At 42.3% G+C, this 27785-nt stretch overlaps 1 protein-coding gene across 1 annotated transcript; it reads left to right on the forward strand.

Moving 5' to 3' along the window:
- The first annotated feature begins 3297 nt into the window (after window positions 1-3297).
- LOC148147391 (adhesion G protein-coupled receptor G2-like) lies at window positions 3298-27352 on the forward strand. The gene is made up of 6 exons (XM_087995613.1): window positions 3298-3364; window positions 16366-16465; window positions 21134-21390; window positions 23197-23262; window positions 25148-25226; window positions 27058-27352. Exons 1-5 carry the CDS (start codon window positions 3298-3300, stop codon window positions 25162-25164), a joined length of 507 nt encoding a protein of 168 aa, XP_087851739.1. The 3' UTR covers window positions 25165-25226; window positions 27058-27352.
- Window positions 27353-27785: the final 433 nt, after the last annotated feature.

Here is a 27785-nt window from a genome sequence, read left to right on the forward strand (position 1 = left end):
AGTTACACTTGGGCCAAGCTTCAATGTTGGGGCAGTCTCAGAGGAGATTCCAGTCAGTGAATGTCCTGTGTGGAGGAGGAAAGCGTTGGACACAGAAATAATGAGCAGTTTACCCAAATACAATGTGGATATAAATCTTCATGAAAAGAATATTTCAACAAACAGCCATCTGATTATTTCCACTGCCAGCAATTATCTTTAATTCTGAGGGTACAAAGTATGACTCTGACTGAGAGAGTGGTCACCCTGAGCTACAATCAATGAGACAAGTTTTTTTCCATCTGTTTGCTCCATATTGCGTACTGTCCAAGGCAGAGATCGGATGCTTTGCTGCTGCTGACAACAGGAACAGCAACAAGAGAATGTACAACCTGGTACAGTGCATGGGCAACAGCATGGGGAGCTGGCAACACTACAACAACATGTATTTATATAGCACCTTTAGCAATGAAACATCCCAAAGTGTATCAGGATACTTTGAGGGAGGAGGGAAGGCAGTAATTTGGAGTGAGTGGAGAAATCGATTGTTGGGGGTGAAGAGGACACAGATGAGGAGATACAGCTGTGTAAAGTCACTCCAATTCACTGAGCAGGGTCAGGGATGGACTGGAAATAATCCTGAAGATGAGGAAGGAGGAGGCCAAGGATCGAGGGAAATAATGTAATGACCAACATCCATTACTTACATTGGATGGGGTGAGATACCTGTGCCCATCCTCCACCTCCATCAGAAACACAAAGTCTGACTGTTCTGAGTTGTTTGTGTCCCATCCATGAGAAGATTAAACACTGTGAGGTGGGCAGTGGGAAAGTGACTCAGCTGCTCCTCCCTTGACTGGGACTCAGACTCGAATGTGTCAGATTCAGATTGCAACCTGCCCTTGTGTTGGACTAATGGATCCAAAGTCAATAATGGAGAAGGAGCTGGAAATTAACACTTAGCTCGAATATTTCAAAGGCAGGGAGCCCTGTGGATGTTTGTACCTATTTGAAACTAGGGAGGTATTTGTCATGGTTCTCCTCCAACTAAAATTAGCAAGGAGTTTGGAGAAAGTGAGAGAGGATGAGAATATTCAATGAGTTCAATGTAAAGTCACCACAGGCTCTCTCCATTTGATGGAGAGAGTCAACTGGTCCTGGTTTAACCTGAGGGTCACTCTGCACAGGGGAAGAGAGAGGTTGAGAAGAAGAGCCCTTTATGGGAACCTCAATTCATGCAGGAATTGAACCTACACTGTTGGCATCAGTCTGCACTGTAAACCAGCTCTCCAGCCAACTGAACCCCATTGTCAATGTTCAAGGATGTTTCTGGGAACTTTGAAGAGCACAGGTTCAGGTTCAGTGTTCAGTGGAAAGTCTCATCTATGTCCTTTCCCCATTTCTCTTCCACTGCTGCCTTAAGGACCAGAGAGTGATTCCCCAGTCCAGGGAATACCCGCTGGAAATCTGGCTTCCAGATAAATGTTAGATCCTTCTTTGGACACCATTATTGAATCTCAAGTAGGCTAATGTTGGGAGGCCCACGGAGTGTTTTGCTAGATCCTGAATGATGGGGTTTGTGCATTATTCACCAATGTCCTCATTGGTTTTACAAGATCCATCATTTTTTTATCTTGAAAGGAATACAGTGCAAAATCAATCAAGTTGGAACTTATCAGTATTACTGAACAAGAAACATTTGTGCATTAAAATGGCTGCCAGATACTTGGCTGGTTTTTGAAATGTAGGTTTTCTCTATGATTTCTGGGTCTTGGAATGTGAAGTTTTCTTGGTAACCGGAGTAAAGGATGATGCCACCTGCCAGGCTCGGCCCTCAGTGAAGTTTCCAGAAGGATCTCAGTGGTGTTTGCAATCAACCCACAAATGGCATTTAATTTTTCAAACTGAGTATATGTAGTGGAGTGCAGTACGCGACAGTGTATGTGGAGGGTCCTGATACCATGGAGATACCATGTTAACAGCACACGGAGAGGACTGAGATTAAACAGCTGAGAACAAACCAAGTCAAAGTGGCACTAAAAGGAACAGATGTTAACTGGATGGTGTACATGACTTAAACAGATGCTCTTGCTATCTTGCTGTTGAGCAGCTTTGAAGAGATGCAGAATATCTCTGAGGACCATGAGATGAAAGACCAGCACAGAGTTTAAACAAAAGCACCATCCAATTTAATTCAAAGGAGATCTCACAGGATCCCTGTAGTGTGGAAGCAGGCCATTTGGCCTATCGGCTCTGCACTGACCCGCTGACGAGCATCCCACCCAGACCCAAACCCACAATCCAATCCCTGTAACCCTGCATTTCCCATGGTTACTCCAATTAGCCTGCACATCCCTGCAACTTCTAGCCAAGTTAACATGGCCAGTCCACCTCAGCTGCACATCTTTGGTCTGTGAGAGGAAACCCATGGAGACAGAGTGAGAATAGTCAATTCTTAAGTTATAATTCAGTAAGTTCAAAGGACCGTGAGAACAGATCGGAAACAGTGAACACGACACAGGCTGCATTCTTCACCTTGTATCGAGCTGCAGATTGTAGCCCAAACAAAAGCTCTGTATAACCGAAACACAGTTATGGAATGACGCAAATGATGAATGTGTTTCTGGACTAATTTGTAAGGGAATCAGGAAACAATCTAGCGCGCACCTCTTGCCAAGTCTCAGCCAATCTGCGGCAGTATTTCTCATAAAGGCTGATTATTGTCAGCTCAAGTGATTTTTTTGAGTATTGTTGATTTCTTTTGGTCTCACAAATCCCTGCTAATTAAAATCTGTTTCGACATGAATATCATATCAACCTTTATCCACTGATGAAATCAATGATTCATTCCCCACAAAAAGCACCAGGAGAATTTAAAGGAGAGCTTGGTGAAGAGCTGGATGAAAGGAAAATGATTGCCAGAGTATCAGACCACACAGACTGGGTTCATTCCATTGTGGGCAGGGAGAAGACCAATGAAGGCAGAGAATTTGCCTGGATCCAAAGATCTAATCGATCCATAAAGAGGGATCACTCCCCCATTCCAACACAAGAAGAGATCACACCAGCTGTGGCTGGAGCAGGTGTTTCTTTTCAAAAAATGAGCAAGTTCGTTGCTAGAAATTGTGACTAGAATGTGTACCTAGATGTAGAATCTTTATTTTTGCAACATTCAGCACACCATCTCGATGGTTTGAATGACTTCCTGTGTTTTGCTTAATGTCAGTCGGGAGCTAATCGGGGACAGTCATGGTAACGTGGGGAAAGTGAGCTCCTCATACCTAGGGGTGGATTTCATTGCATAGAATCACTAGGGGAATGCTGATGGGACAGGGGGAAGTTCTAGAGAAGAAGGATGAAATCAGAGGGGGGCTGGCTCTCTCAGGTAATGATCATGCAAAGCCATCAAGGACATTGGAATTTAAAAACTCATTGCCCATGGGACTAAAGTGTGCACATTAATTGTAACCTGAAGGTGCTCAAAGAATCAGGGGGACACTGTAAGGTCATAGGGCACACAGGGTCAGCAACACAAAAAGGAACATGAAAGATGGAGGGAAAATATTCTCACACAGAAGCAGCCTGCAGGTCTCTCACAAGAACATGAAATTGGAACTTTATCACAAAAGCTCAAATATCAATTACACAACAGCAGCAAAAATGGCTGAGACCTGATGAAAAGTGGGTGGAGCAGATATTCCTCTTCTGGGGTGGGTGGAGTGGTTCAGAATCAATTAGCCCTGGTGTTAATGTGAGGGAAGCACAGCCCAATGAAGCTGGGTCAGTGTGTGCGACAAACAGGCTTCCCTTTTCCCACATGAGCAATTAAATTCTTCTCCAGCTTATTCCAGATTTTTTTCCCTGTAGGGAGTGAGGAGCATGATATCCATCACTCCCTTCCTGGCTCAGGCCTCTCAATCAGGTTATTGGCCAATTTGTCCTACAATGAGACAAAAAGAGGAACTGAGCATGTGCAGGAGATGGAAGTGCCAATAGCAGTGATGCAGTGTCACCAGTGAGTAGTAACTACATAATTACTGAAAAGGACAGCGATAGAACAGGAGTTAGAAGAATTCTCAATTGGAGGTGGAAGGTCAGCTGTGCAATGATTTTGCGAAAGTGTGATGGAAACAGGTTCTTGAAGGTAAATCAGTGTCAGTGCGCTGCAAGATATTCAAGTGGGAGATTCGAGGGTTTTAGAATAAATACGTTCCCATAAAGAAAACAGGGGGCAATGGCCAAATCTTGAGACCCACTCTCCCCAAGATATCAAGGAGCTTATGGGGATAACATAAGGCAGAAAGGAGAGCTTCTATCCAATACCGAGGGGTGTTGTGGGAGAGCTGCAGTGTCCTTCCTCAGGGCCAGAATGATCTGGGTGCAAGTCCCACCTGCCCCAAAGGTGTGTCACATCACGTCTAAACAGTGTCTGACTGAAGTAAATAATTATGTCTGATGCTGAGAACTCACACTGGAGAAATGTAAGAGGGGTAGGAGAGTGAAAAGAGAAATCAAAGAGAATACAAGGGAAAGCAAACTGAGGGCAAGAAAGGACCTTGGCAAGCACAATCAAGGTGAATGGGGAGATGGGTTATCAATACATTAAAAGGATCATGGAAGAAAGAGGATGACCCATAAAAGAAACCCAGACATAAGGGTGAAAGATATTGGCAAAGTTCTTCAGGAATATTGTCTCAGTCTTAACAAGAGAGCAGCTGATGCAGACATTGTAGTTGAGGAGGATTGTGAAATGTCAGATGTGATAAACCCAGAGAGAGAGAAGTATGAATGGAATGGGCTGGTCAGCTGGTCAGAAAAGTTCCAAATGGAATTTAACCCAGACCAGTGTGGGACAGTGTGTTTGGTGAGGTCAAGCAAGGGAAAGGAACAGACAACAAATGGGAGAATATTGAGGCACAGAGATGCTGAGAGATCTTGGAGTGGATGACCACAGACCCCTAAAGGGAGCAAGGCAGGTCAACAAGGTGATTAAATAAGTACATGGAAACCTTCTCTTTATTAGTTCGGCCACAGCAGGAATACTGTGCACAGTTCTGACCACATCACAGAAAGGATGATTTTATGAGAAAGGGCACAGAGAAGAGTGAAGGATATTGCCAGGACTGGAAAATACAGCAATGAGGAGGGACTGGATTGTCTAGACTTGTTCTCCTTTGAAGACAAATATTAAGATGAAATTTGATTAAGATGTTCAAAGTCGACAGGCTTGGGTACAGTTGATAGAAAGGGCCTATTTACTAGAAATCAATTAAAAGAGGGCATAGATTTAAAGTGATTGGTACAATGACTTGTAGGGAGATGAGGTAGTTTTTTCATAAAGAGGGTTGGAGTCTGGAAGCCACTGTCTGAAAGAGAGCAGAAGCAATGATCCCTAAATAATGTCTAAGGCATCTCGATATGCATCTCATCCTTAACGTGTAGGGCAATAGAGCAAATGCTGTCAAGTAGGATTATGATTGGTGGCTTGTTTATTTGGCCTTGCAGACACGATGGGCCAGGTGGCCTCTTTCCATGTTAGAAACCTTCCAGATTCCATTTGAACTGATGGGAGCTTCTCCCCCTCATGTTCTTCACAACAACCTTTTGTTTAAACTATAAACTCCTTCCCCTGGTTACCTGCCTTGATTTCACTTATTAAGGAGCCACAACTTATTTGTTTCCTTAGTGAATATAATCCCCAGAGCCAAGCGATCACCTGTCATGTGCTGAGTTTAAGGCAATTAGCCCCCATTCAATCTGTAGAGGGGATGATCCTCAATAATGTCCTCCATTATTCTACATTCCCACATGGAAATCTTTGTGCAACTTACAATTTAACTCCATCCTCCTGTTCGTGATGATCCACGGTCTTTGTGAAATGTTGCTTTTCTTTTCAATTGGTTCTGGCAGTGTTTGTTTCTGCCTTCAAACCTGGGAGAGGTCCTTCCCGCTCACTCACCAATGGCTGAGCTCCTTGCATTGAAAGGACTAACTTGGTTTGACAAAGACTAACAATAAAGCTGAACTTACCCTTTCTCAGCTCCGTTCAGATCTTAACTAACTGTGAGCCTTCAGGAAGTTCCCACTTTCAGAATAATCTGGAGCATGCCTGTGCACTCCTCAGAGATGTAACTCACAGAAATAGACGGAACAAAACTCCAGGCCCGGGGCTGCCATGTTCTTAACCGCCGCTGAGTACAAATCCGACGCGAGGAGATGCACCTGCGCCGGAGACCGGTGTACAGGCCCAGTGAGCATTCGCAATATTTCCCACCCTCATTCGGGGAGGGGGCACAGGAGTTCCAATGTTGTTGTTGTCTCTGAGATAACTGACTTCACCATCAGAATTCACCTCGTGTTGTTGTTCCAATGTTGTTGTCTCTGAGATTACTGACCACTCGTTCAGAATTCACCTCGTGTTGTTGTTCCAATGTTTTTGTTGTCTCTGAGATTACTGACTTCACCATCAGAATTCACCTCTTGTTGTTGTTCCAATGTTTTTGTTGTCTCTGAGATTACTGACCACTCGTTCAGAGTTCACCTTGTGTTGCGTCTTGTTCAGTCTTGTCTCCTCAGGTTTATTTCCTCCACCCAGTGAGTTAAGCAACTTGTTACTTATCCCATTTGCCAGAACTTGACCCATATCCCTCCAAACCCTTTAATTTCTTATTTCCATCCAGATGCCTTTTTATTCTGTAATTGACCCAGTCTCCAACACTTGTTCTGCCAGTGCATTCCATAAACCCACCACCCTGTGCATGAACATGTTCACCCTCAGGTCCTTTTTAAATCTTTCCCTTCTCACCTTAACCCTATGGCATCTCGATTTGGACTCCCCCACCCTCAGATAAAGACCTTGTCTATTTAACCTCTCCATGCCCCTCATGATTTTATAAACGCCTGTGTGGTCACGCCTCAGTGTCTGACACTCCAGGAATAACAGCCTCTCCCTGCATCTCAAACCCTCCAACCCTGGCGACATCCTTCTACATCTTTTCTGTATCCTTTCAAGTTTCACAACATCCTTCTATAGAAGGCAGAACAGAATTGAATGCAGTATCCTAAGCAGCAACATGACGCTGCAACTCCTACCCTCCACACGCTGACCTGTAAAGGCAAACACACCCAATGCCTCTTTCCCATCCTCTCCACCTGCCACTCCACTTTCAAGGAACTATGAAACTGCACCACTAGGTGTCTTTGTTCGGCAACCCGCCCCAGGGCCCTATCATTAAGTTTATAAGTCCTGTCCTAGTTTGCCTTGCAAAATGCAACATCTCATGTTTATCTATATTAAACTCCATCTGTTACTTCTTGACCCAATTGCCCATCTGATCAAGGTCCCATTGTACTCTGAGATAACCTTCTTCACTATGCACCACGCCACCAATTTTGGTGTCATCTTCAAACCTAGTAACCATAGCTCCTTCATTCACATCCAAATCATTTATGTCAATGATGAAAAGCAGTAGACTCAGTACCGAACATTGTGCCACACCACTGGTCACAGGCCTCCAGTGTGAACAACCACCCTCTACCTCCACACTCTATCTCCTACCTTCAAGTGAATTTTGTATCCAAATGGCTAGCTGCCCTTATATTCCATGTGATCTATCGTTGTTAACCAGTCTACCATGAGAAACCTTGTTGTACGCCTTGCTGAAAGACCCTACAGACAACGTTCAGTGCCCTGCCTTCATCAGTCTTCTCTGTCATCTCTTGAACAAACTCAATCAAGCTTGTGAGACACAATTTCTTTGGCCTTGTAGACACGATGGGCCAAGTGGCCTCTTTCCATGTTAGAAACCTTCTAGATTCCATTTGAACTGATGGGAGCTTCTCCCCCTCATGTTCTTCTCACCAACTATGAATTAAACTATAAATTCTTTCCCCTGGTTATCTGTCTTAATTTCACTTATTAAGAAGCCACAATGTATTTGTTACCTTCGTGAATTTAATCCCTACTCAGTCTTTGCCTTCCCAAATACATGTAAATCCTATTCTTCACAATCCCTGCAACCATTTAACCATGACTGACATCAGTCTCACTGATCTGTAGGTCACTAGCTTTTCCTCACCATCTTTCTGAAACAACGGCAACACATTAGTCACTCTCCAGTCTTCCAGCACCTGTCCTATAAGGTGATCAGAGGATTAGATAGGGTGGACAGGAAGAACCTTTTTCCTCAAATGGTGATGGCGAGCATGAGGGGACTAGCTTTCATGGTGAGTTTTAAATTGAGGGGTGATCGATATTGGACAGATGTCAGAGGTAGGTTCTTTCCTCAGAGAGTTGGAAGGGCGGGGAACGTCTTGTCTGAAACAATAGTAGACTCGCCAACATTGAGGGCATTTAAATGGTCATTGGAAAAATACATGGATGATCATGGAATAGTGTAAGTTAGAAGGCTTCAGGTTGCAGCAACATCGAGGGCTGAAGGGCCTGTACTGCACTATAATGTCCTATGTTCTATGTTCTCACCCATGGCCGTCAATGATACAGCCATCTCAGTAAGGGAAGAGAAAGTAAGAACTCCAGATGCTGAAGACTCGAGTCAAGAGTGGTGCTGGAAAAGCACAGCATGTCAGGCAGCATCCAAGGAGCAAGAGAGTCAATGTTTCAGGCATAAGCCCTTCATCAGTCTTCCTGGTGCTTTCCCAACACCACACTCTCGACCACTATCTCTGCAAGGGGCCCAGCAATCACGTTCCTAGCTTCCCATAAAGTTCTGAGATACACCTGATTAGGCCCCTGGGATTTATCTTCCTTTATGTGTTTTAGGCCCTGCAGCACCTTCACTTCTGTAATATAGACACTTTTCAAGACATCACTATTTATATCCCCAAGTTCCCGAGCTTCCATGTCCTCTTCCACAATAAATACCGATGCAACATATTCTTCTATTACCTCCCCCATCTCCTGTGGTTCCACGCATAGACAGCCTTGTTGATCTTTAAGGTTCCCTATTCACTCCCTAGTTACTCCTTTGCTCTTACTGTATCTGTAGAATCTCTTTGGATTCTCCTTAACCCTACTTGACAAAGCTGTCTCACACCCTCTTCTTGTCCTCTTGATTTCCCTCTTAAGTAAACTCTTACTGCCCTTATACTCACCAAGGGATTCACAGAATCCTCCCTGTAGGAAGTGTAGGAATTGAGAGGTCATGTTGTGGCTGTAAATGACACTGATTAGGTCACTTTTGGAATATTGTTTGCAATTCTGGTCTCCCCCCTGTCGGAAGGGTATTATGAAACTTGAAAGGCTTCAGAAAAGATTTACAAGTATGTTGCCACAATTGGAGGATTTGAGCTGTTGGGAGAGGCTGAATAGGCTGGGGCAGCATTCCATGGAGCGTCGGAGGCTGAGGGATGACCTTGTAGAGGTTTATATAATCATCAGGGGCATGGATAGGTAAACAGACAAGTCCAGAACTAGAGGGCATATGTTTAGGGTGAAAGGCGAAACATTTAAAAGAGACCTAAGGGGCAACTTTTTCACGCAGAGTATGGTGCGTGTTTGGAATGAGCTGCCAGAGGAAGTGATGGAGGCTGGTACAATTATAACATTTAAAAGGCGTCTGGATGGTATATGAATAGGAAGGGTTTAGAGGGATATGGGCCAAGTGCTGGCAAATGAGATTAGATTAGATTGTGATATGTGGTCGGCATGGACGAGTTGGACCGAAGGGTCCCCCATGGTTTACATCTCTCTGACTCTCTGACTCTCTGTGAGTCTGGCCCACTGTCATGTGACATAATGTTTATGAGCTCCTGCAGGTTTGCTGTGTATTCTGACGTGTGTGATATGAAACATTTTATGTTTTGTATCAAGGAATCTTCTCACCCCTCCCCTTTTTCATGGGCCGCTATCCTTCAAATAGCCGTTTCTTTCATGGCTCAGCTTGATTCCATCAGGTCATAGAGTCAGAGAGTCATAGAGATGTACAGCATGGAAACAGACCCTTCGGTCCAATCCGTCCATGCCGACCAGATATCCCAACCCAATCTAGTCCCCCTGCCAGCACCTGGCCCATATCCCTCCAAACCCTTCCTATTCATATACCCATCCAAATGCCTCTTAAATGTCGTAATTGTACCACCCTCCACCACATCCTCTGGCAGCTCATTCCATACACGTACCATCCTCGATGTGAAAAAGTTACCCCTTAGGTCTCTTTTACATCTTTCCCCTCTCACCCTAAACCTATGCCTTCTAGTTCTGGACTCCCCCACCCCAGGGAAAAGACTTTGTCTATTTATCCTATCCATGCCCCTCATAATCCATAAACTTCTATAAGGTCACCCCTCAGCCTCCGACGCTCCAGGGAAAACAGCCCCAGCCTGTTCAGCCTCTCCCTGTAGCTCAGATCCTCCAACCCTGGCAAAATCCTTGTAAATCTTTTCTGAATCCTTTCAAATTTCACAATATCTTTCCGAAAGAAAGGAGACCAGAATTGGAATATTCCAACAGTGGCCTGACCAATGTCCTGCACAGCCGCAACATGACCTCCCAACTCCTGTACTCAATACTCTGACCAATAAAGCATACCAAATGCCTTCTTCACTATCCTATCTACCTGCGACTGCACTTTCAAGGAGCTATGAACCTGCACTCCAAGGTCTCTTTGTTCAGCAACACTCCCTAGGACCTTACCATTAAGTGTATAATAGACAATAGGTGCAGGAGTAGGCCATTCTGCCCTTCGAGCCTGCACCACCATGCGATATGATCATGGCTGATCATCCTTAATCAGTATCCTATTCCTACCTTATCTCCATAACCCTTGATTCTACTATCCTTGAGAGCTCTATGCAACTCTTTCTTAAAGGAATCCAGAGACTGGGCCTCCATTGCCCTCTGGGGCAGAGCATTCCACACAGCCACCACTCTCTGGGTGAAGAAGGTTCTCCTCATCGCTGTCCTAAATGGTCTACCCCGTATTTTTAAGCTGTGTCCTCTGGTTCGGCACTCACCCATCAGCGGAAACATGTTTCCTGCCTCCAGAGTGTCCAATCCTTTAATAATCTTATATGTCTCAATCAGATCCCCTCTCAGTCTTCTAAACTCGAGGGTATACAAGCCCAGTCAATCCAGTCTTTCAGTGTAAGGTAATCCCGCTATTCCAGGAATACACCTCGTGAACCTATGCTGTACTCCCTCAATAGCCAGAGTGTCTTTCCTCAAATTTGGAGACCAGAACTGCGCACAATACTCCAGGTGGGGTCTCACCAGGGCCCTGTACAGCTGCAGAAGAACCTCTTTGCTTCTATACTCAATCCCTCTTGTTATGAAGGCCAACATGCTATTCGCCTTCTTCACTACCTGCTGTACCTGCATGCTTACCTTCATTGACTGGTGTACAAGAACACCCAGATCTCTCTGTATTGCCCTTTTACCTAAATTGATTCCATTTAGGTAGTAATCTGCCTTCCTGTTCTTGCCACCAAAGTGGATAACCATACATTTATTCACATTAAACTGCATCTGCCATGCATCTGACCACTCACCTAACTTGTCCAGGTCACCCTATAATCTCCTAACATCCTCATCACATTTCACCCTGCCACCCAGCTTAGCATCATCAGCAAATTTGCTAATGTTATTACTAATACCATCTTCTATATCATTAACATATATTGTAAAAAGCTGCGATCCCAGTACTGATCCCTGTGGTACCCCACTGGTCACTGCCTGCCATTCCAAAATGGAGCTGTTTATCACTACCCTTTGTTTCCTATCCGCCAACCAACTTTCAATCCAAGTTAGTACTTTGCCCCCAGTACCATGCGGCCTAATTTTGCTCACTAACCTCCTATGTGGGACTTTATCAAAAGCTTTCTGAAAGTCCAGGTACACTACATCTACTGGATCTCCCTCATCCATCTTCAGAGTTACATCCTCAAAATTCCAGTAGATTAGTCAAGCATGATTTCCCCTTCATAAATCCATGCTGACTCTGATCTATCCTGTTACTACTATCCAGATGTGTCGTAATTTCATCCTTTATAATAGACTCCAGTATCTTTCCCACCACTGAGGTCAGACTAACTGGTCTATAATTTCCTGCTTTCTCTCTCCCACTTTTCTTAAAAAGTGGTATAACATTAGCCACCCTCCAATCCGCAGGAACTGATCCCGAATCTATCGATCTCTGGAAAATAATCACCAACGCATCCACGATTTCTCAAGCCACCTCCTTCAGTACCCTGGGATGTAGACCATCAGGCCCCGGGGACTTAACAACCTTCAGACCTAACAGTCTCTCCAACACTAATTCCTGGCAAATATAAATTCCCTTCAGTTCAGGTCCTTCAGCCACTGTTACCTCAGGGAGATTGCTTGTGTCTTCCTCAGTGAACACAGATCTGAAGTACCAATTCAATTCTTCTGCCATTTCTTTGTTCCCCATAATATATTCTCCTGTTTCTGTCTTCAAGGGCCCAATTTTAGTCAGAACCATTTTTTTGCCTTTCGCATACCTAAAAAAACTTTCACTATCGTCCTTTATATTACTGGCCAGTTTACCTTCGTACCTCATGTTTTCTCTTTTTTTCTTTCTCCTGCGAAGTCCTGCTAAGATTTGTTTCCCAAAATGCAGCACCTCACATTTATTTGAATTAAACTCCATCTGCCACTTCTCAGCCCATTGGCCCATCTGGTCCAGATCCTGTGGTACTCTGAGGTAACCCTCTTCCCTGTCCACTACACCTCCAATTTTGTTGTCATCTGCAAACTTACTAACTGTACCTCTTATGCTCACATCCAAATCATTTATGTAAATGACAAAAAGTAGAGGGCCCAGCACCGATCCTTGTGGCACTCTACTGGTCACAGGCCTCCAGTCTGAAAAACCACCACCTCCCCACCACCCTCTGTCTTCTACCTTTAAGCCAGTTCTGTATCCAAATGGCTAGTACTCCCTGTATTCCATGAGATCTAACCTTACTAATCAGTCTCCAATGGGGAACCTTGTCGAACACCTTATAGATCACATCTACCGCTCTGCCCTCGTCAATCTTCTTTGTTACTTCTTCAAAAAGCTCAATCAAGTTTGTGAGACATGATTTCTCACACACAAAGCCATGTTGACTATCCCGAATCAGTCCTTGCCTTTCCAAATACATGTACATCCTGTCCCTCAGGATTCCCTCCAACAACCTGCCCACCACCGAGGTCAGGCTCACTGGTCTATAGTTCCCTGGCTTGTCTTTACCACCTTTCTTAAACAGTGGCACCACGTTTGCCAACCTCCAGTCTTCTGGCACCTCACCTATGACTATCGATGATACAAATATCTCAGCAAGAGGCCCAGCAATCATTTCTGTAGCTTCCCACAGAGTTCTCGGGTACACCTGATCAGGTCCTGGGGATTTATCCACCTTTAACCGTTTCAAGACATCCAGCACTTCTCCCTCTGTAATCTGGACATTTCGCAAGATGTCACCATCTTTTTCCCTACAGTCTATATCTTCCATATCCTTTTCCACAGTAAATACTGATGCAAAATATTCATTTGGTATCTCCCCCATTTATGTGGCTCCACACAAAGGCTGCCTTGCTGATCTTTGAGAGGCCCCAATTCTCTTCCTAGTTACCCTTTTGTCCTTAACATATTTGTAAAAACCCTTTGGATTCTCCTTAATTCTATTTGCCAACACGATCTCATGTCCTTATTTTGCCCTCCTATTATCCCTCTTAAGTATACTCCTACTTCCTTTATGCTCTTCTAAGGATTCACTCGATCCATCCTGTCTATACCTGACTTATGCTTCCTTCTTTTTCTTAACCAAACCCTCAATTTCTTTAGTCATCCAGCAATCCCTATACCTACCAGCCTTCCCTTTCATCCTGACAGGAATATACTTTCTCTGGATTCTTGTAATCTCATTTCTGAAGGCTTTCCATTTTCCAGCCATCCCTTTACCTGCGAACATCTGCCTCCAATCAGCTTACGAAAGTTCTTGCCTCATACCGCCAAAATGAGCCTTTCTCCAATTTAGAACTTCAACTTTTAGATCTGGTCTATCCTTTTCCATCACTATTTTAAAATGAATAGAATTATGGTCGCTGGCCCTAAAGTGCTCCCCCGACTGACACCTCAGTCACCTGCCCTGCCTTATTTCCCAAGAGTAGGTCAGGTTTTGCACCTTCTCTAGTAGGTACATCCACATACTGAATCAGAAAATTGTCTTGTACATACTTAAGAAATTCCTCTCCATCTAAACCTAAAACACTATGGCAGTCCCAGTCGATGTTTGGAAAGTTAAAATCCCCTCCCGTGACCACCATATTATTCTTACAGACAGCTGAGATCTCCTTACAAGTTTGTTTCTCAATTTCCCTCTGACTATTGGGGGGTCTATAATACAATCCCAATAAGGTGATCATCCCTTTCTTATTTCACAGTTCCACCCAAATAACTTCCCTGGATGTATTTCCGGGAATATCTTCCCTCAGCACAGCTGTAATGCTATCTCTTATAAAAATGCCACACACCCCTCCTCTCTTGTTTCCCTTTCTATCCTTCCTGTAGCATTTGTATTCTGGAACATTAAGCTGCCAGTCTTGCACATCCCTGAGCCATGTTTGCGTAATTGCTATGATATCCCAGTCCCATGTTCGTCACCATGCCCTGAATTAACAAAACAATGCAACAGCATATAAAACAGTAATTGCTGCTCCTGGAATTCAAGGAAATCACCTCCAACACCTAAAATACCTCAAAAACAGACGCAGCTCTTACAGCCAGAAATTTTTCCCTTCCTCCATCTTGGATTACCCAGAATCCTCTCTGTGTGTATAAACTATTTCAACGATCTGGCATTCTGTCATTTTCAACAGTTAAATTATCTGCATTCTGTATTCCAGCTTTCCTTCAGAAGCATCCTCACTGATTCTTCATTGTTTTTGTTTTCCTTCTTTTATCAGTTTTGGTTTAAAGCTGTGAACTGGGAATTGTGATCTGAAGAGAATGTTTGTCCTTGGAGAAACAGCTTGTAGTAAAAAGAAAAGAACAGGCCAAAAAAGCCTTTCTTTGTTTGAGAGGCCAGCCTGAAGATCAATCACAGGCTGATTCTTGATTAAAGGAGATCCAACAGACACAGTGATCCTGGGAAGAGCGTTGTGTTTGAACAGACAGCAGATGTTAGCTATTAATGAGGTCAGTACCTGGGAATTAGTTCCAGCAAGTCTGAAAGAGACCCAATATTCAAGCAGACCGGAGATGTTGCTGGTAACTGGGCCTTCGAGAAAATACAGTCAGTCTGTCAGGGAGAGATTGGAGTTGGAGTTTTTTTTCTAAACAGTGATTTCTGGAGAGAAGGGTTTCAGCTGCTGATGCTACAGCATGAAAGCTTCCTGCCTAAACTCCCTTCCCAGCTTTTGGTAACCCAGGGATTAGGAAGCTGAATTAGAAATATTACCAGCTGTACCAGAGGAAAGTGTAAAAGTGACCCTGATTGACATTTCCCATAAAGCCACAGCAGGGGCTCTGAGTGAATTCAGCAGCTTGTCACACACTGTCTCAGTTTATATTCTCTGTGGAGTTGACAAATATAACCAAGAGTTTTCATTTCAAGCCAAATAAAACAAATTGAAACAAGGAAACAGGTCTCCAAGAGCAGTTTGAACTCTTGCTCTGCAAGGTTACTTCTAAAATATTGCTTAAAATAAACACAACTTGAATCACTTTCCTCTTGAGTCATCAAGACTGGGATGCAAGGAAATAATGTTCAAAAGGGACCATCAACTCATAGTGTAAGACGAGGGTACTGATTGATCAGACCGTGTTTGGGATGGAGATGCAGCAGTAACTCAAAGCTGTTAGTCTTAGTTAGATGCTTAAACTCGGCCAGGCAAGCATACTTTGTGTAGTCAAAGTTAAACATCACACAACACCAGGTTAGAGTTTATTTGGAGGTGCGAGCTTTCAGACTGCTGCTTCTCCATCAGGTCATCGACCACCTGATGAAGAAACAGTGCTTCAAAAGCTAGTGGCTCCAAGTAAAGCTGTCGGACTATAACCTGGTGTCGTCTGGTTTTTAAGTTTGTCCACCTCAGTCCAACACTGGTCCCTCCAAGTTGCGACGTCAAGGCATTGTCATGGATAAAGCAGCACGGATTGACTGTTTCCATAACCCTTTCCTCAATGAAGAATATACGATGTATGGGCAAATATCTTCTTCCTCCAAAGGATAGGGTCCTGTGTGCGAATAGATATAGCTTCTATCACTTGAAGCTAAATCACACTGTGAGCCTGATTGATAATATTAAATTGGTTTGGAGTGTAATTCTCACTGTAGTCGTAATTATTAATAAATGTTGTCCATTCACAATCACAGAATAATGTCAGTAATCTCTGTAACTGTGCTCATTTGTATTCCCAGGCCTCCCAGCTGGTGTGCTTTTAATCATCATTGGAGTACGCACAGATAATTATGGCCAGTACTCAATCCTTCTCAATGGCGATCATGCCCCTTCTAGCATGTAAGTTTTAATAATTTAACTTTTAAGAAGTTACTGGTAAATAAAATAATGCAATAGAGAAAGAGGCCATTTGGCCGATCAAGTCTGTGCCAGCTCCTTTGGTAAAACTATCCAGTCATCCTTACTCTCCTACTCTTTCCCCATCGCTCCCCAGGTATTGACCCTTTTACCTCTGGAAACAGTTTATCTTTTGTATTGCTGAAGAAAGATGCATCTTGTCAAAGCTTTATTGTCTTACATTCATCAGGACAATTTGTAAGAATACCAATTTGATGGGGGCAACAACATTTATACTTTAAGAGAGAAGAGTGGTCATTGGTGAGCCGGTAAACTCTGATTGGCTGAGGCATTACCACAGAGAAGTTAATGATGACAGTCAGGAAATAGAAGGATGGGCGAAATTGAAGAAAATCCCAGTCACTGGAGAAGTGATCCTGAATAAATTGATGGACCTGGAGGCTGACAGGTGTTTGGGTCCTGATGGACTCCATCCCAGGGTCTGAAAAGAAGTGGCTAATGAAATGATCAATCCATTTTATCTTAAATTTCCAAAATTCCCATATTGGTTAGCTTATTTCAAAAAGGTTGTCAATATATTGGAGGCAATTCAGAGAGGATTTACCGGGACGAATATGTGGAATGAGAGGATTGCTTTGTGAGGAAAGGTTGGACAGGGGAAGTGATGGCCTCGTGGTGTTAGGTGTGAATCCAGAGGCCCAGGTAATGTTCTGGGGACCAGGGTTTGAATCCTGCCCTGGCAGATGGAAGAATTGGAATTCAATAAAAAAAATTCTGGAATAATGACCATGAAACCATTGTTTAGATCAGAGTGGTGCTGGAAAAGCACAGCATGTCAGGCAGCATCCAAGGAGCAAGAGAGTCAACGTTTCAGGCATAAGCCCTTCATCAGGAGAGATTGTTGGGAAAAACCCATCTGGTTCACTAATGTCCTTCAGGGAAAGAAACTGCCAACCTTACCTGGTCTGTCCTACATGTGACTCCAGACTCGGAGCAAGGTGGTTGACTCTTTACTGTCCTCTGGGCAATAATTGCTGGCCGAGCCAATGATACATTTTTTTAAAATAAATCAACTGGCATTTGGAACAGTAAAAAATGACTTGGTTGATAGATACAGGTTCCTGAGAGGTATTGACAGTGTACATACAGAGAGTGTCACAAAGCTGTTTGTTTTTTCTAAAAGCTATTCTGTCCTTGATATTTTTCAGAGGGATAATATACCATGCCAGGCTCTGATCAGACTGGTTTGGGACAGAGATGAAAAGCATTTTGAGAGGCCTTTTGTTTATATGTAAACAGATGAGACTTCAGGCCAAAGTGGTCATGTTTTAGAAGTGACCTGTATAATGAAAGAGGAGTGGTCAGCTCTCAAGCTGAGCTGAGCAGTTTAATTCAGTCCAGAAATGGTTGGGAGTTCAGCGGTGAGCTGTGCGGAAACTCTGTCTCCTTCTAAGTTCAACCTGGAAGCATATGTTCCATTTATACTGGTGTTTAAAGGGAGTTTTTTTATTGGGGCTGTTGTGTATATTCAGAACAGCATAATTAAGTCTAGTTTGGATAGACTGAGTTCTGTAGGGGTTCTTCATTTTGTTTATAAAACCAAGGGCACCCATTTAAAACAGGCTGTTTTTTGCCTTTCGGAAGTTTGAGAGTCTTTGCAATTCTCTCCCAAAAGAGATGGTGGAAGCATTGTCCTTGAATATTGTTAAGGCAATGATAGACGTACTGTTGCTGAGGAGGCAATGAAGGTTATTAGCTGAAGCAGGAATGGCAATTTGGTGTTACAATCAGTCTACCCATGGTCTTATTGAGTGGCACAGCCAGTTTGAGGGGCTGATTGGTCCACTGTTGTTCCTAATTCTTATGTGAGCATGGTTCATGCTAAGCCTTGGTTAAATGTTAATCCAGGCATGGTTGACTCTGTTTGGTCAAGGCACTGCCCTGAGAAATGAACCAAAGAATGGCAATCACCCATTTTGTTGAGTTGAAATGGGCAGTGGGTGTACATGTTCTTTCTGTCTGCAATAAACAGGGCCGATAGGTTCAGGAACACATCATTAGCCCACACTCACCACATAGTGTCCAACATTAGATGTGCTTCTGCAATTGGACAGCTTATACTAAATAATCCAGTGTGCAAAGAATTATGCTAACAACCAATGTAGGATTGTCAGTCAAGCTCAGTGTGGTGTACCTGCTACTGTTACTCTGAATAACTCAATCAAGTTAGTCAAGCACAAGATTTTTATTAAATGACCTTCTAACCTCCATTTGTGAATCCTACACTTCACAAAATGCCAATTCCATTTTGTGTGAATCCTTGTCTCTAAAGATCCCCATCACTGACATTAACTGCTTGGCCTGTAGTTACTGGGTTTATTCAAGCTTCTAGTTTACACAGGGCTGCAACATGAGCAACCCACCAGTATCCTGGCACTGCTCCCATATCCAAGGAGAGGAATGAGATGACAGCCACTGCCAATTTCCACCCTTGATACCATCAATTACCAAAGGTGCCTCCCATCCGGACTGGGCAACTTTTCTTGTGATGATAATTATTTGCCTCCTTTTTATCAAATCCATTCAGCTGCAGCAAGTTCAAAATTACAGGAGGGGTGAAAGAATCTCATCGAGATTTTGTCTATTATCCAGCTCCATGGGATTTCCTTCACTTCACTGCTCTTCCCTACCATGGCCAGAACACTTCTAACAATGGCTTCCCTTACGAGCCTGTACCCTTATCTCTGAATCCAATTGTGGGCCATCCTCTCGAACTAGGAGCTTGCTGACATTATTGTAATAGCAAGTCTCCTTCTCCATCATCATGTGAAACATCTGTAGTTTCCATGCTGCCAGATTGTTTTTCAACATCCACTTCTGAAACTATTTTAACTTCCTTTAACTAAATATTAGGAAGTTTGAAGCTGTTGTTTTGGCCCCATTCACACCCTCTATCCCCTCGCCGTTGATTCTATTCCTGTCCCTGCCCCACAGCCTCAGGCTGATCTTTAAAACTTTGGTCTCTTCTATGACCTCAGGTTCAGCTTCTAGCTGCAAATGTTTCCCATCACAATATTCTGTACATGTCCTTCCCCGAGCTCTTCTCCCCCCCACCCCCCCCACCCACCCCGCCTCCTCAGCCCATCTGCTGCTGAACCCCTCACATACTGGGCTGAATGGCCTGTTTTCACACTCTGGATTCTATGATTCTGTATCTTTGTTTTCTCCAGCCTTGACTATTCCAGTATTCTTTCTCCATCTCTGCGTCCTTCAGCTCATCACAAACTCTGCAGTCATTTCTTCTTCTGCACCAAGTCCTAATTGTCCACTTTCCTTTGTCCTCACTGATCTACACTAACTCCTGATCTTCCTCCTTCTCCGATTTATGGTTCCGATCCTTGCTTTAAAAGCTCCATAACCTTTCCCTTCCCTATATCGTTGGAAATACTTCCCTCCCTACAACTCTCCAGAACGGCCATTTTTAACATTCCTCACTCCTTTTGCCTCATCATTCTCTGGCATTGCCTCCTGAAGACCCTCCAATTCACTCCCTTTCTCCACAAAACACTAAAAACGACCTTGAAATCCAAACTTTTAATCATCCCTCTGAATCCCTCCTTTGGCTTTTTGTCCTCTTCATTCACTTATCTCTGGGAAGCAGCTTTGCTGAAAAATATAAACCACTGAAGACCATTTATAAATCCAACTGATTGTTTTACTTACAAAAATACATTGGAGAGTTAGCAATCCTGTTTAAAATTGTAAATAAGAGATTGCAAATTGTTGTCTCGAGCTTTCTTTCTCATTCCTTCTGTCTTCACTTTCCCAGGATGCCTTGGGAGGCGTTGAATTTATTTAATTTACTTAATTCACTTTGTATTAGCTCCTGACTTTTAACACTATTTTTAGAGCAATTAAAAAGCATTGAGATGTGGATTTCCTCACTGAATATTTTAATCCATGAAGAACTCGAGCTGGAGAATCCTCATTTGTCAACACGGAATGTTTGAAAGGAGACTCGAGGCCAAGAGTCACTCTGAGATAATCACCACAAATGGTTAAGGCACACGCAACGTTCCTCTGTGCACTATTTTACCCTGAAACATTAAACTGTTTCATATAAACCAGTCATTTCTGATGATGAAACAGCAGCCAGCAAAATGTCGCATTCGATCTTTGAATATCTACCTAATGATAATCAACTGTCATTTCTCAGCTTCTGTATAACAGGGACTGCTTGAATGTAGTTGTAAATACAGCTTGTGATCCAATTAAGTCACAGCTTGAATCATTTATCCTTTACTTGGTAAAACTCTTCTTTTTGCCTTGTACAACAGCTAGTGCTTTGAGAGTATTGCTGACTTATTTCCTATTCATGGTAAATTCACACATTATCAGATTCAATTATTCAGTATAAAACATTCTCAAATTGTTTAATTAGTTAATAATTTTGTGAGAAGTCGCATTATCAATGAGCCAGCCAGCCAACTGAGCGAGCCAACCCCTCCTCTCTGTGGCAGCAGGATTGACCAATTGAAATGTGCCCTTCCCCATTTGGATGAATATTACATCATCATCAATTCTACACAAAACTCTTCTTGGGATAATTTTCTGGATCTTAATTAAAGTATTTTTCTGTCCTCTCAACAGGTGTTGGATAAAAAACAAGACAGTGCATTATGTTACAAATATTGCATATTTTGCACTTGTGTTCCTGAGTAACTCAATCGTGCTGCTAATTGTGGGTGTGAAGGTGTTCAGATTGAAAGGGAGAGATAGAAAGAGTGTAATCACTGTACTCGGCTTGACCTGTCTACTGGGCATTACCTATGGCGTAGCTTTCTTCTCATATGGACCTCAGAGTGTAACTGCAATGTACCTGTTCTGCATCCTCAACCCTCTCCAAGGTCAGTCAGACTATTACCGGGACTGTTCATATTGATAAGATTTTAGGTCAAAATAATATTATGTTTTGAGGGTTTCTCATGAGACTTTATTTGGGATTTTGGAGACTGTTTTTCCATTTAAGTTAATCAGAGTAAGTTAGCAAGCAACAAATGGTTTTTGAAAAAAACATACTGGCACATACTCTAATCAAACATCCATTTCCTTAAACATGTTTGCTGTGCTCTGGTGAGGTCTCTGCTAAGTGGGAGCATGATTGTCTCAAACACAGTCACTGCACCTCAGATAATTCACTGCATATGAGATGATTTGAGATAATACATTTTAGGACAACATATAAAAGCAAATCTTTGTGAAATACAGCAGTAATATTGAATTACACAATTAACAGTGAGTTCATTTCACTAGCATTCACCACCTCTTCCCCCATATTGCAGCTCCTGACCTCATGCAGCTTTCTGTTTGCTCCTTATTGCAGCCACTCTCTCCCATTTGCGAAAATCTCTCCTTTGTAGCTCCTTCTATCCTATGCAGTGAATTCTCTCTTTGCTGCCTCTCTCCCCCTTTTCACACCTATTTCTACAGTTGCAGCATTTTTCTCCCACTTGCAACTTTCAGTCCCCAGGCCTCATCCCTACATCTGTCTCTGTCCTCATTTCTCCCTCCCTAGCCTCACAGCACACTCCCCACCCCTCTCCCATCTAACAAACTGGCTCCAGGGCTCCAGTCTCACCCTGACTCTTGTCCCTCCAATAGTCTGCAGCCTCCCGACCTCAAACCTCAGGGCCCCTACTTCCTCCGTCTCAAAAGCCTTGCTCATTGCCGCCACTCACCTTCTCTCAGTTCTGACAATCAGAGGCTGTTTCTATGCCACTGTCACTGCTGATTGGAGATGATTGGAGGAGCAGATCCTTGTAGATTCTGTCCATTCTACCTGCAGGGATGACTTTTCTCTGAGTGATCACCCCTGTGGTTGAACTTTCCTGAGTGTTTTTAGGAAGGGGTTCACCTCTGTCTATTATGAACATTGGACGATTGATCATTTCCCCACTTATCAAGTGCTCAAACTCTCCTAGTGATGGACATTAAGTTGAAGTCTTGTGATCCTGCGCCAGGAGCGTGTAAAACTGGCCAAGCCTGGGCCAGTCAGGACGATTAAGAATTGTTATAAAATTCTAATCGGACTAGACAGATTGATGCAGGAAGGATGTTCCCAATGGTGGGGGAGTCCAGAACCAGGAATCACAGTCTAATGATACGGGGGAAACCATTTCGGACTGAGATGAGGAGAAATAACTTCACCCAGAGAGAGCTGAGGCTGTGGGATTCAGAATCACAGAAAGCAGTCGAGGCCAAAACGTCGTCTAATTTCAAGAAGGAGTTGGATGTATAGCACTTGGGACTAGAGGGAACAGAGGATGTGGGGGAAAAGCAGGAATAGAGCATTGAGTTGGACAATCAGTCATGGTCAGAATGAATGACGGAACAGGTTTGATGGGCCGAATGTCTACTGCTGTTCTAATTTTCTTTGTACGCTGTCATTGATAGAGAGGAAGGAGAAATTCATCAGACCACCATTCTTGGTCTGGAGAATAATAAATCAATTACATGAACACTCAAAATAATCTCCCAATTTACATTCATTCAAGGATCAATATGCCTTGTTCTGGATCATCAAACTAATGTTGGCCATCTCACAATTAAATATCTAGTTCTTCAATGAATAATCTTAAAATATATTTATTAATGTTAACATACTTGATGTAAACACCGAACCAAGTCCCTGAAATAGTTTGTTTTGCTTGCAGGGTTTTTCACCTTCCTGTGGTACTGCATGTTAACACCATCACCCAGCAGCACGGTCAGCGAGACAAGTAAAACTACAACCACCTGATGAAGACGTTGTAATGTGCTGCCATCTGTTTCTGAGTCACAATGTTAAACTTTCATCTCTCATTTCCCAGCGCAGAGCAAATTTCCCAGCACAGAGCAGCACACCAGGGACGTATTCAGGGAATTCTGCGAAGGCCCCATAACTTTCCATCACAGATAGAAAAGGATGTGGCCTCTGTCCCTGAATTCCTGGTGCACCCCTGAAGCTGTGCACTGGAAAGACCAAAGATCAAAGAGAGTCACCCCTTCCATGTGCACAGATTTCCTACCAATTGATTCCAAACTGTATTCAGGCTGTTTCAGCTGAGCCTGATACAGAAGCTGTCCGGCATTGTCCAAGAATGTTGGAGCCATACGCCAAACCAGTTAGAGAAAGATGAAATGAGGGAGGCTCATATGCAGCATAATCAGTGACCCAGCCCCGTTGGGCTGAATGGCCTGTTTTGTGCTGCAGAGTTGATGCCATTCTATTTAGGATTGCAGCTTCTTTTTTGATACGTTCAGAACCCACCAGATATCATTTTCTGTTAGAGTTTCACAAATATTTTAAAGCAAAATAACAAACATACATAAAGAGAATGTCCTTTAAAATGATCTTTCATATCCAAAATCTATTTCTGAGAAATTTGACCTTTATGATGTTGAATCACAGAATGTGATCATTTTGAACATTTACATCTTGCTTTGATTTGATTTGTATTTAATTTTTAATCATGTTTCTTTTTCTCTCGCTGTTACTTGGGACCAATGTCCTGCGAAAACCTTGCAACGTTTTTACTTGGAAGTTTTAGTGTGATTTACTGCCTTGATCATCTATTTGTTTTGAGATCAATTGTCACTGACTGGTTTATCAACTGGAATTGCTATGATAAAACATTGTCTTATTTGATAATATTTAAGAATGCTAATGATTGCAATGATTAGCTTGAAACCTAGCTTATAGTTTTATTTGTTTATGAATAGTTAGTAATGTTCTTGGGTTAATAGGCAACTATTAGCCAGTTAGTTTAACTACAGTGGTGGGATATCTTCCAATAACAATAATATGAGATAAAATTAATAGTCACATGGACAATTGCCTTAATTGAAGAAAGCCAACATGTATTTCTTCAAGGAATATTGGATTTAATAATTTGCTGAATGTTTTGAAGAGATTACAGTGAAGTTTAATGAATACTATGCGGATTGTGTGTTTTACATGGACTTCCAGAAATCATGTGATACAGTGCCGCACACCAGATTTGTGAGCAAAGTTGTCATTTGTGGAATAGCAATGTGCTGTGTGTTGTGACACGGGTTAAACTCTCCCACTTAATTTAAAACCAGCTATACAGAAAAGATTTATCCCATGCAGTAATCTGTGAAGATTCGATAGACTAAGAACTAGTCAAAGTAAACATTAACAACTTTATTTCTGAAAGTATAACAGAGAATAATTAACTAACAACTATTTACAGGTCCTTACTCTAACCTATCTTTTACCTTCCCTTCTATAATACTAGTCCCATAAAACTCCTGATTACGCTTTACAAAACATAACTTCTTACCTCACAACCAGGCAGCTTTTGTTCTTCTCTGTGTTTCGTTTTATTTTCTTTTTAGGGAGTCTGTTTCACAGGTTACTGATCGGTAAAGGTACTTTTATGAGAGCTATTTTTCAGGCAGTCTTTTTACATGCTGGTAGCTTAGCAGTTTCACCTCTCAACTGTTCAATTTTCCCCGGTCTTATAACCCCCAAACCTCAGATTGTCTCTTTGGCTTTCAAAGTTGTCAATGTCCTAAATTTAAACTGGATTGGAGTTTAGTATTTTTTGGGGTAAAATTTAAACTGATTGGCTGAATTTGAATCTGTTTTTTCATTTCCAGGTAACCAGCTACCCTAGCTACCCAGAAACTGGAGCACATGTTACATTGTATCTTTATTCCGAACACTTGGCGCTGTCAGGTAGTTTTTGCTAGCTTTTAACTCTCTTAAAGGTGTAGTACACCCACATCTTCATAACATATGGACTACCTGAATGAAAGGAAACAGGAGTTTCTAATTTAATAGAAAGATTGGAGTGTCCTATTGTTGAGAATTGTCAGGGTTGGCACTCTGGGCTCAATATCTATCAATGACCAAACCTCTGTGTACAGGCCTCAGTTTTAAAGGTTTGTAACTGATAGAAAACTTGGAAGTATGGTGAGCCATAAGTGAGGAGGATAGTAGAGAATTTAAAAAGGACATAGTCTGGTTGTTGGAATGGGTGGACAGATGACAGGAAGTTTGGTGCAGAGAAATGTCAATTGGTTGGATCCCAGATGTCAACAAGAGCAATACAACAGTATAACAACATTCATTGTAGAATGGCTAATGTCTGCTTATTATTGGTCAACGTAAAATACCTCATACATGTGACCATGCAGACATGTTACATTGTATTTTTATTTCAGAATACTTGGTGCTGACAGTTTTTGCTAGCTAAAGAAGCTAACACAGTCTTAAACATTGTCAATAACGCTGGCTCCTCGCTTGTTTGTGGAACAGGATTCAACTTACTTACAATCATTTCAGAGAAAATATTTCTCCCTGTTTTTCTTTTAAATCAAAGACCATGTATTTTTAATCTGTGACTCCGGTTTTAAATTTTACCAGAAAGTAAACTATCCTTTATTTATCCACTATATCAAGCCCCCTCAGGACTTTATCCTTTTCAATAAGATTCCGACTCACTTATCTCAATTTCAATGAATACAAGCCCAATCTGTCCAATCTTTCCCCATAAGACATTCCCTTCATCGCAGGAATCAGTGCTGAATCTGCTCTGAATTGCTTCAAATGCAATCAGATCCTTTCTAAGACATGAGAGCAAAACTGTAGGCAGTACTTCAGGCTCCAGATGTGGACTCACCAATTACTGGTTTCACACTTTAATACTTTTACACTTGACTCCTCTTGCAATAAATGCCAACTTCCATTTGTCCTTCTGATGATTTCCTGTTCCTGAACACCAGCCTTTTATGATTCACATATCAGATCAGCCAAATCCCTCTGTACCACAAAGTTGTTCAATGTATCTGTTTACATTTCTTCCTGCCAAAGTAAACGAGTTCACATTTCCTACATTATACCCCACATGCCACTTTCTTCCCCATTCACTTGCCCTCTCTATATCCCTTTCCATACTCCCTATCTACTCAGCACAGTTTACTCTCTTCACTATCTTTATGTCATCAGTGAAAATACTAACCAGATTCAGTCCCTTTCCTGAATCATTCATAAAGACTGTGACTAATTGAAGCCCCTGTCCTGATCCCTGTGACACCCCAATAATTACAATGGGACAATTGTAAAATGACTCATTTGTCCTGACTCTCCACTTCCTGTGAGCTAACCAGTTCTCTATCCCTGCTAAGATGTTACCCCAGACTGCACACTCTCAGTCTGTCGAGTAATCTTTCATGTGGCATCTGCTATCAAATGCAAACAAGCTCCTTATATAAATGTATGTGGAGTCAATGTGGTGCCACCCTGAAAACCTTGCGATGGTCTGTAAAAACCAGTCGTGTTCCCCACTGCCTTGTATTCTCATCACATGAAAAATCTCACCATATGTCACCGCATCATCTGGGATCAATACTATGCATCAATGAGTCAAGCGATGTTTTTCCTGATCAGAATTGTCTTTGGGATGGAAGGTCAATGATTGTGTTGGAATAGACTTCAATGGAATAAAACCGTAGAGAGGAAGCTCTGATTGCTCAGTTACCGTTCACTCAAAATACCTTTATTTCAGGAGAAAGTGACGACTGCTGAAGAAGGGCTTATGCCCAAAATGTCAATTCTCCTGCTCCTTGGATGCTGCCTGACCTGCTGCGCTTTTCCAGCAACACATTTTTCTACCTTTATTTCAGTAAATCCACAACATTCTGGCTGTTTGTTGTGGGCTCTGCACAAAAATCTGTCTCACCATCATGTAGTAAATGATTATTTTGCAACCACACTATTTTGTGAGAAATACTGACATTTTAATGAAGCTATCGTTGAATCTTGCCTGTCAATTATGTTTGAAGTATTTTGTTGCATTTTGAGATTTGTATGATTTTATTGTTTTATTAATTGCATGTGACAAAGCAGATTAAAACTTGAAATTGCATCATTGCTTTGATTATTTTCAATAACTCAGGAGATTTCTCATTCTAATTTCAAACTCAGTGCTGTTTTTAAACACAGACCATTTGTTTGATTTTTAAATTTTTTTTTACCACCTACCTGACAGCCTCACATATAAACATGCCCATAGTACAGCAAGAAGCATTATAATGGGAATTGCGCTGTAGTGTTTCAGTGTAGATTGTAGAACATTTAAAGTGTATCTTTAGGCTAATAAGACTTTCTGCAGGAAATTTCTAATTAACACTAATAGTTGCGTGGCTGAAAAATGGTTAATTCCAGGGCTATCATTCTGAGTACTATGTTTAGTGATTATTTTTTCTTTCATGTTCTTGAGGTAAAGTGTACAAT

Source organism: Chiloscyllium plagiosum, unplaced genomic scaffold (assembly GCF_037043375.1).
Source record: "Chiloscyllium plagiosum isolate Xiang-an unplaced genomic scaffold, Cpla_swu_hap1 HiC_scaffold_17, whole genome shotgun sequence".
Classification (NCBI taxonomy): domain Eukaryota; kingdom Metazoa; phylum Chordata; class Chondrichthyes; order Orectolobiformes; family Hemiscylliidae; genus Chiloscyllium; species Chiloscyllium plagiosum.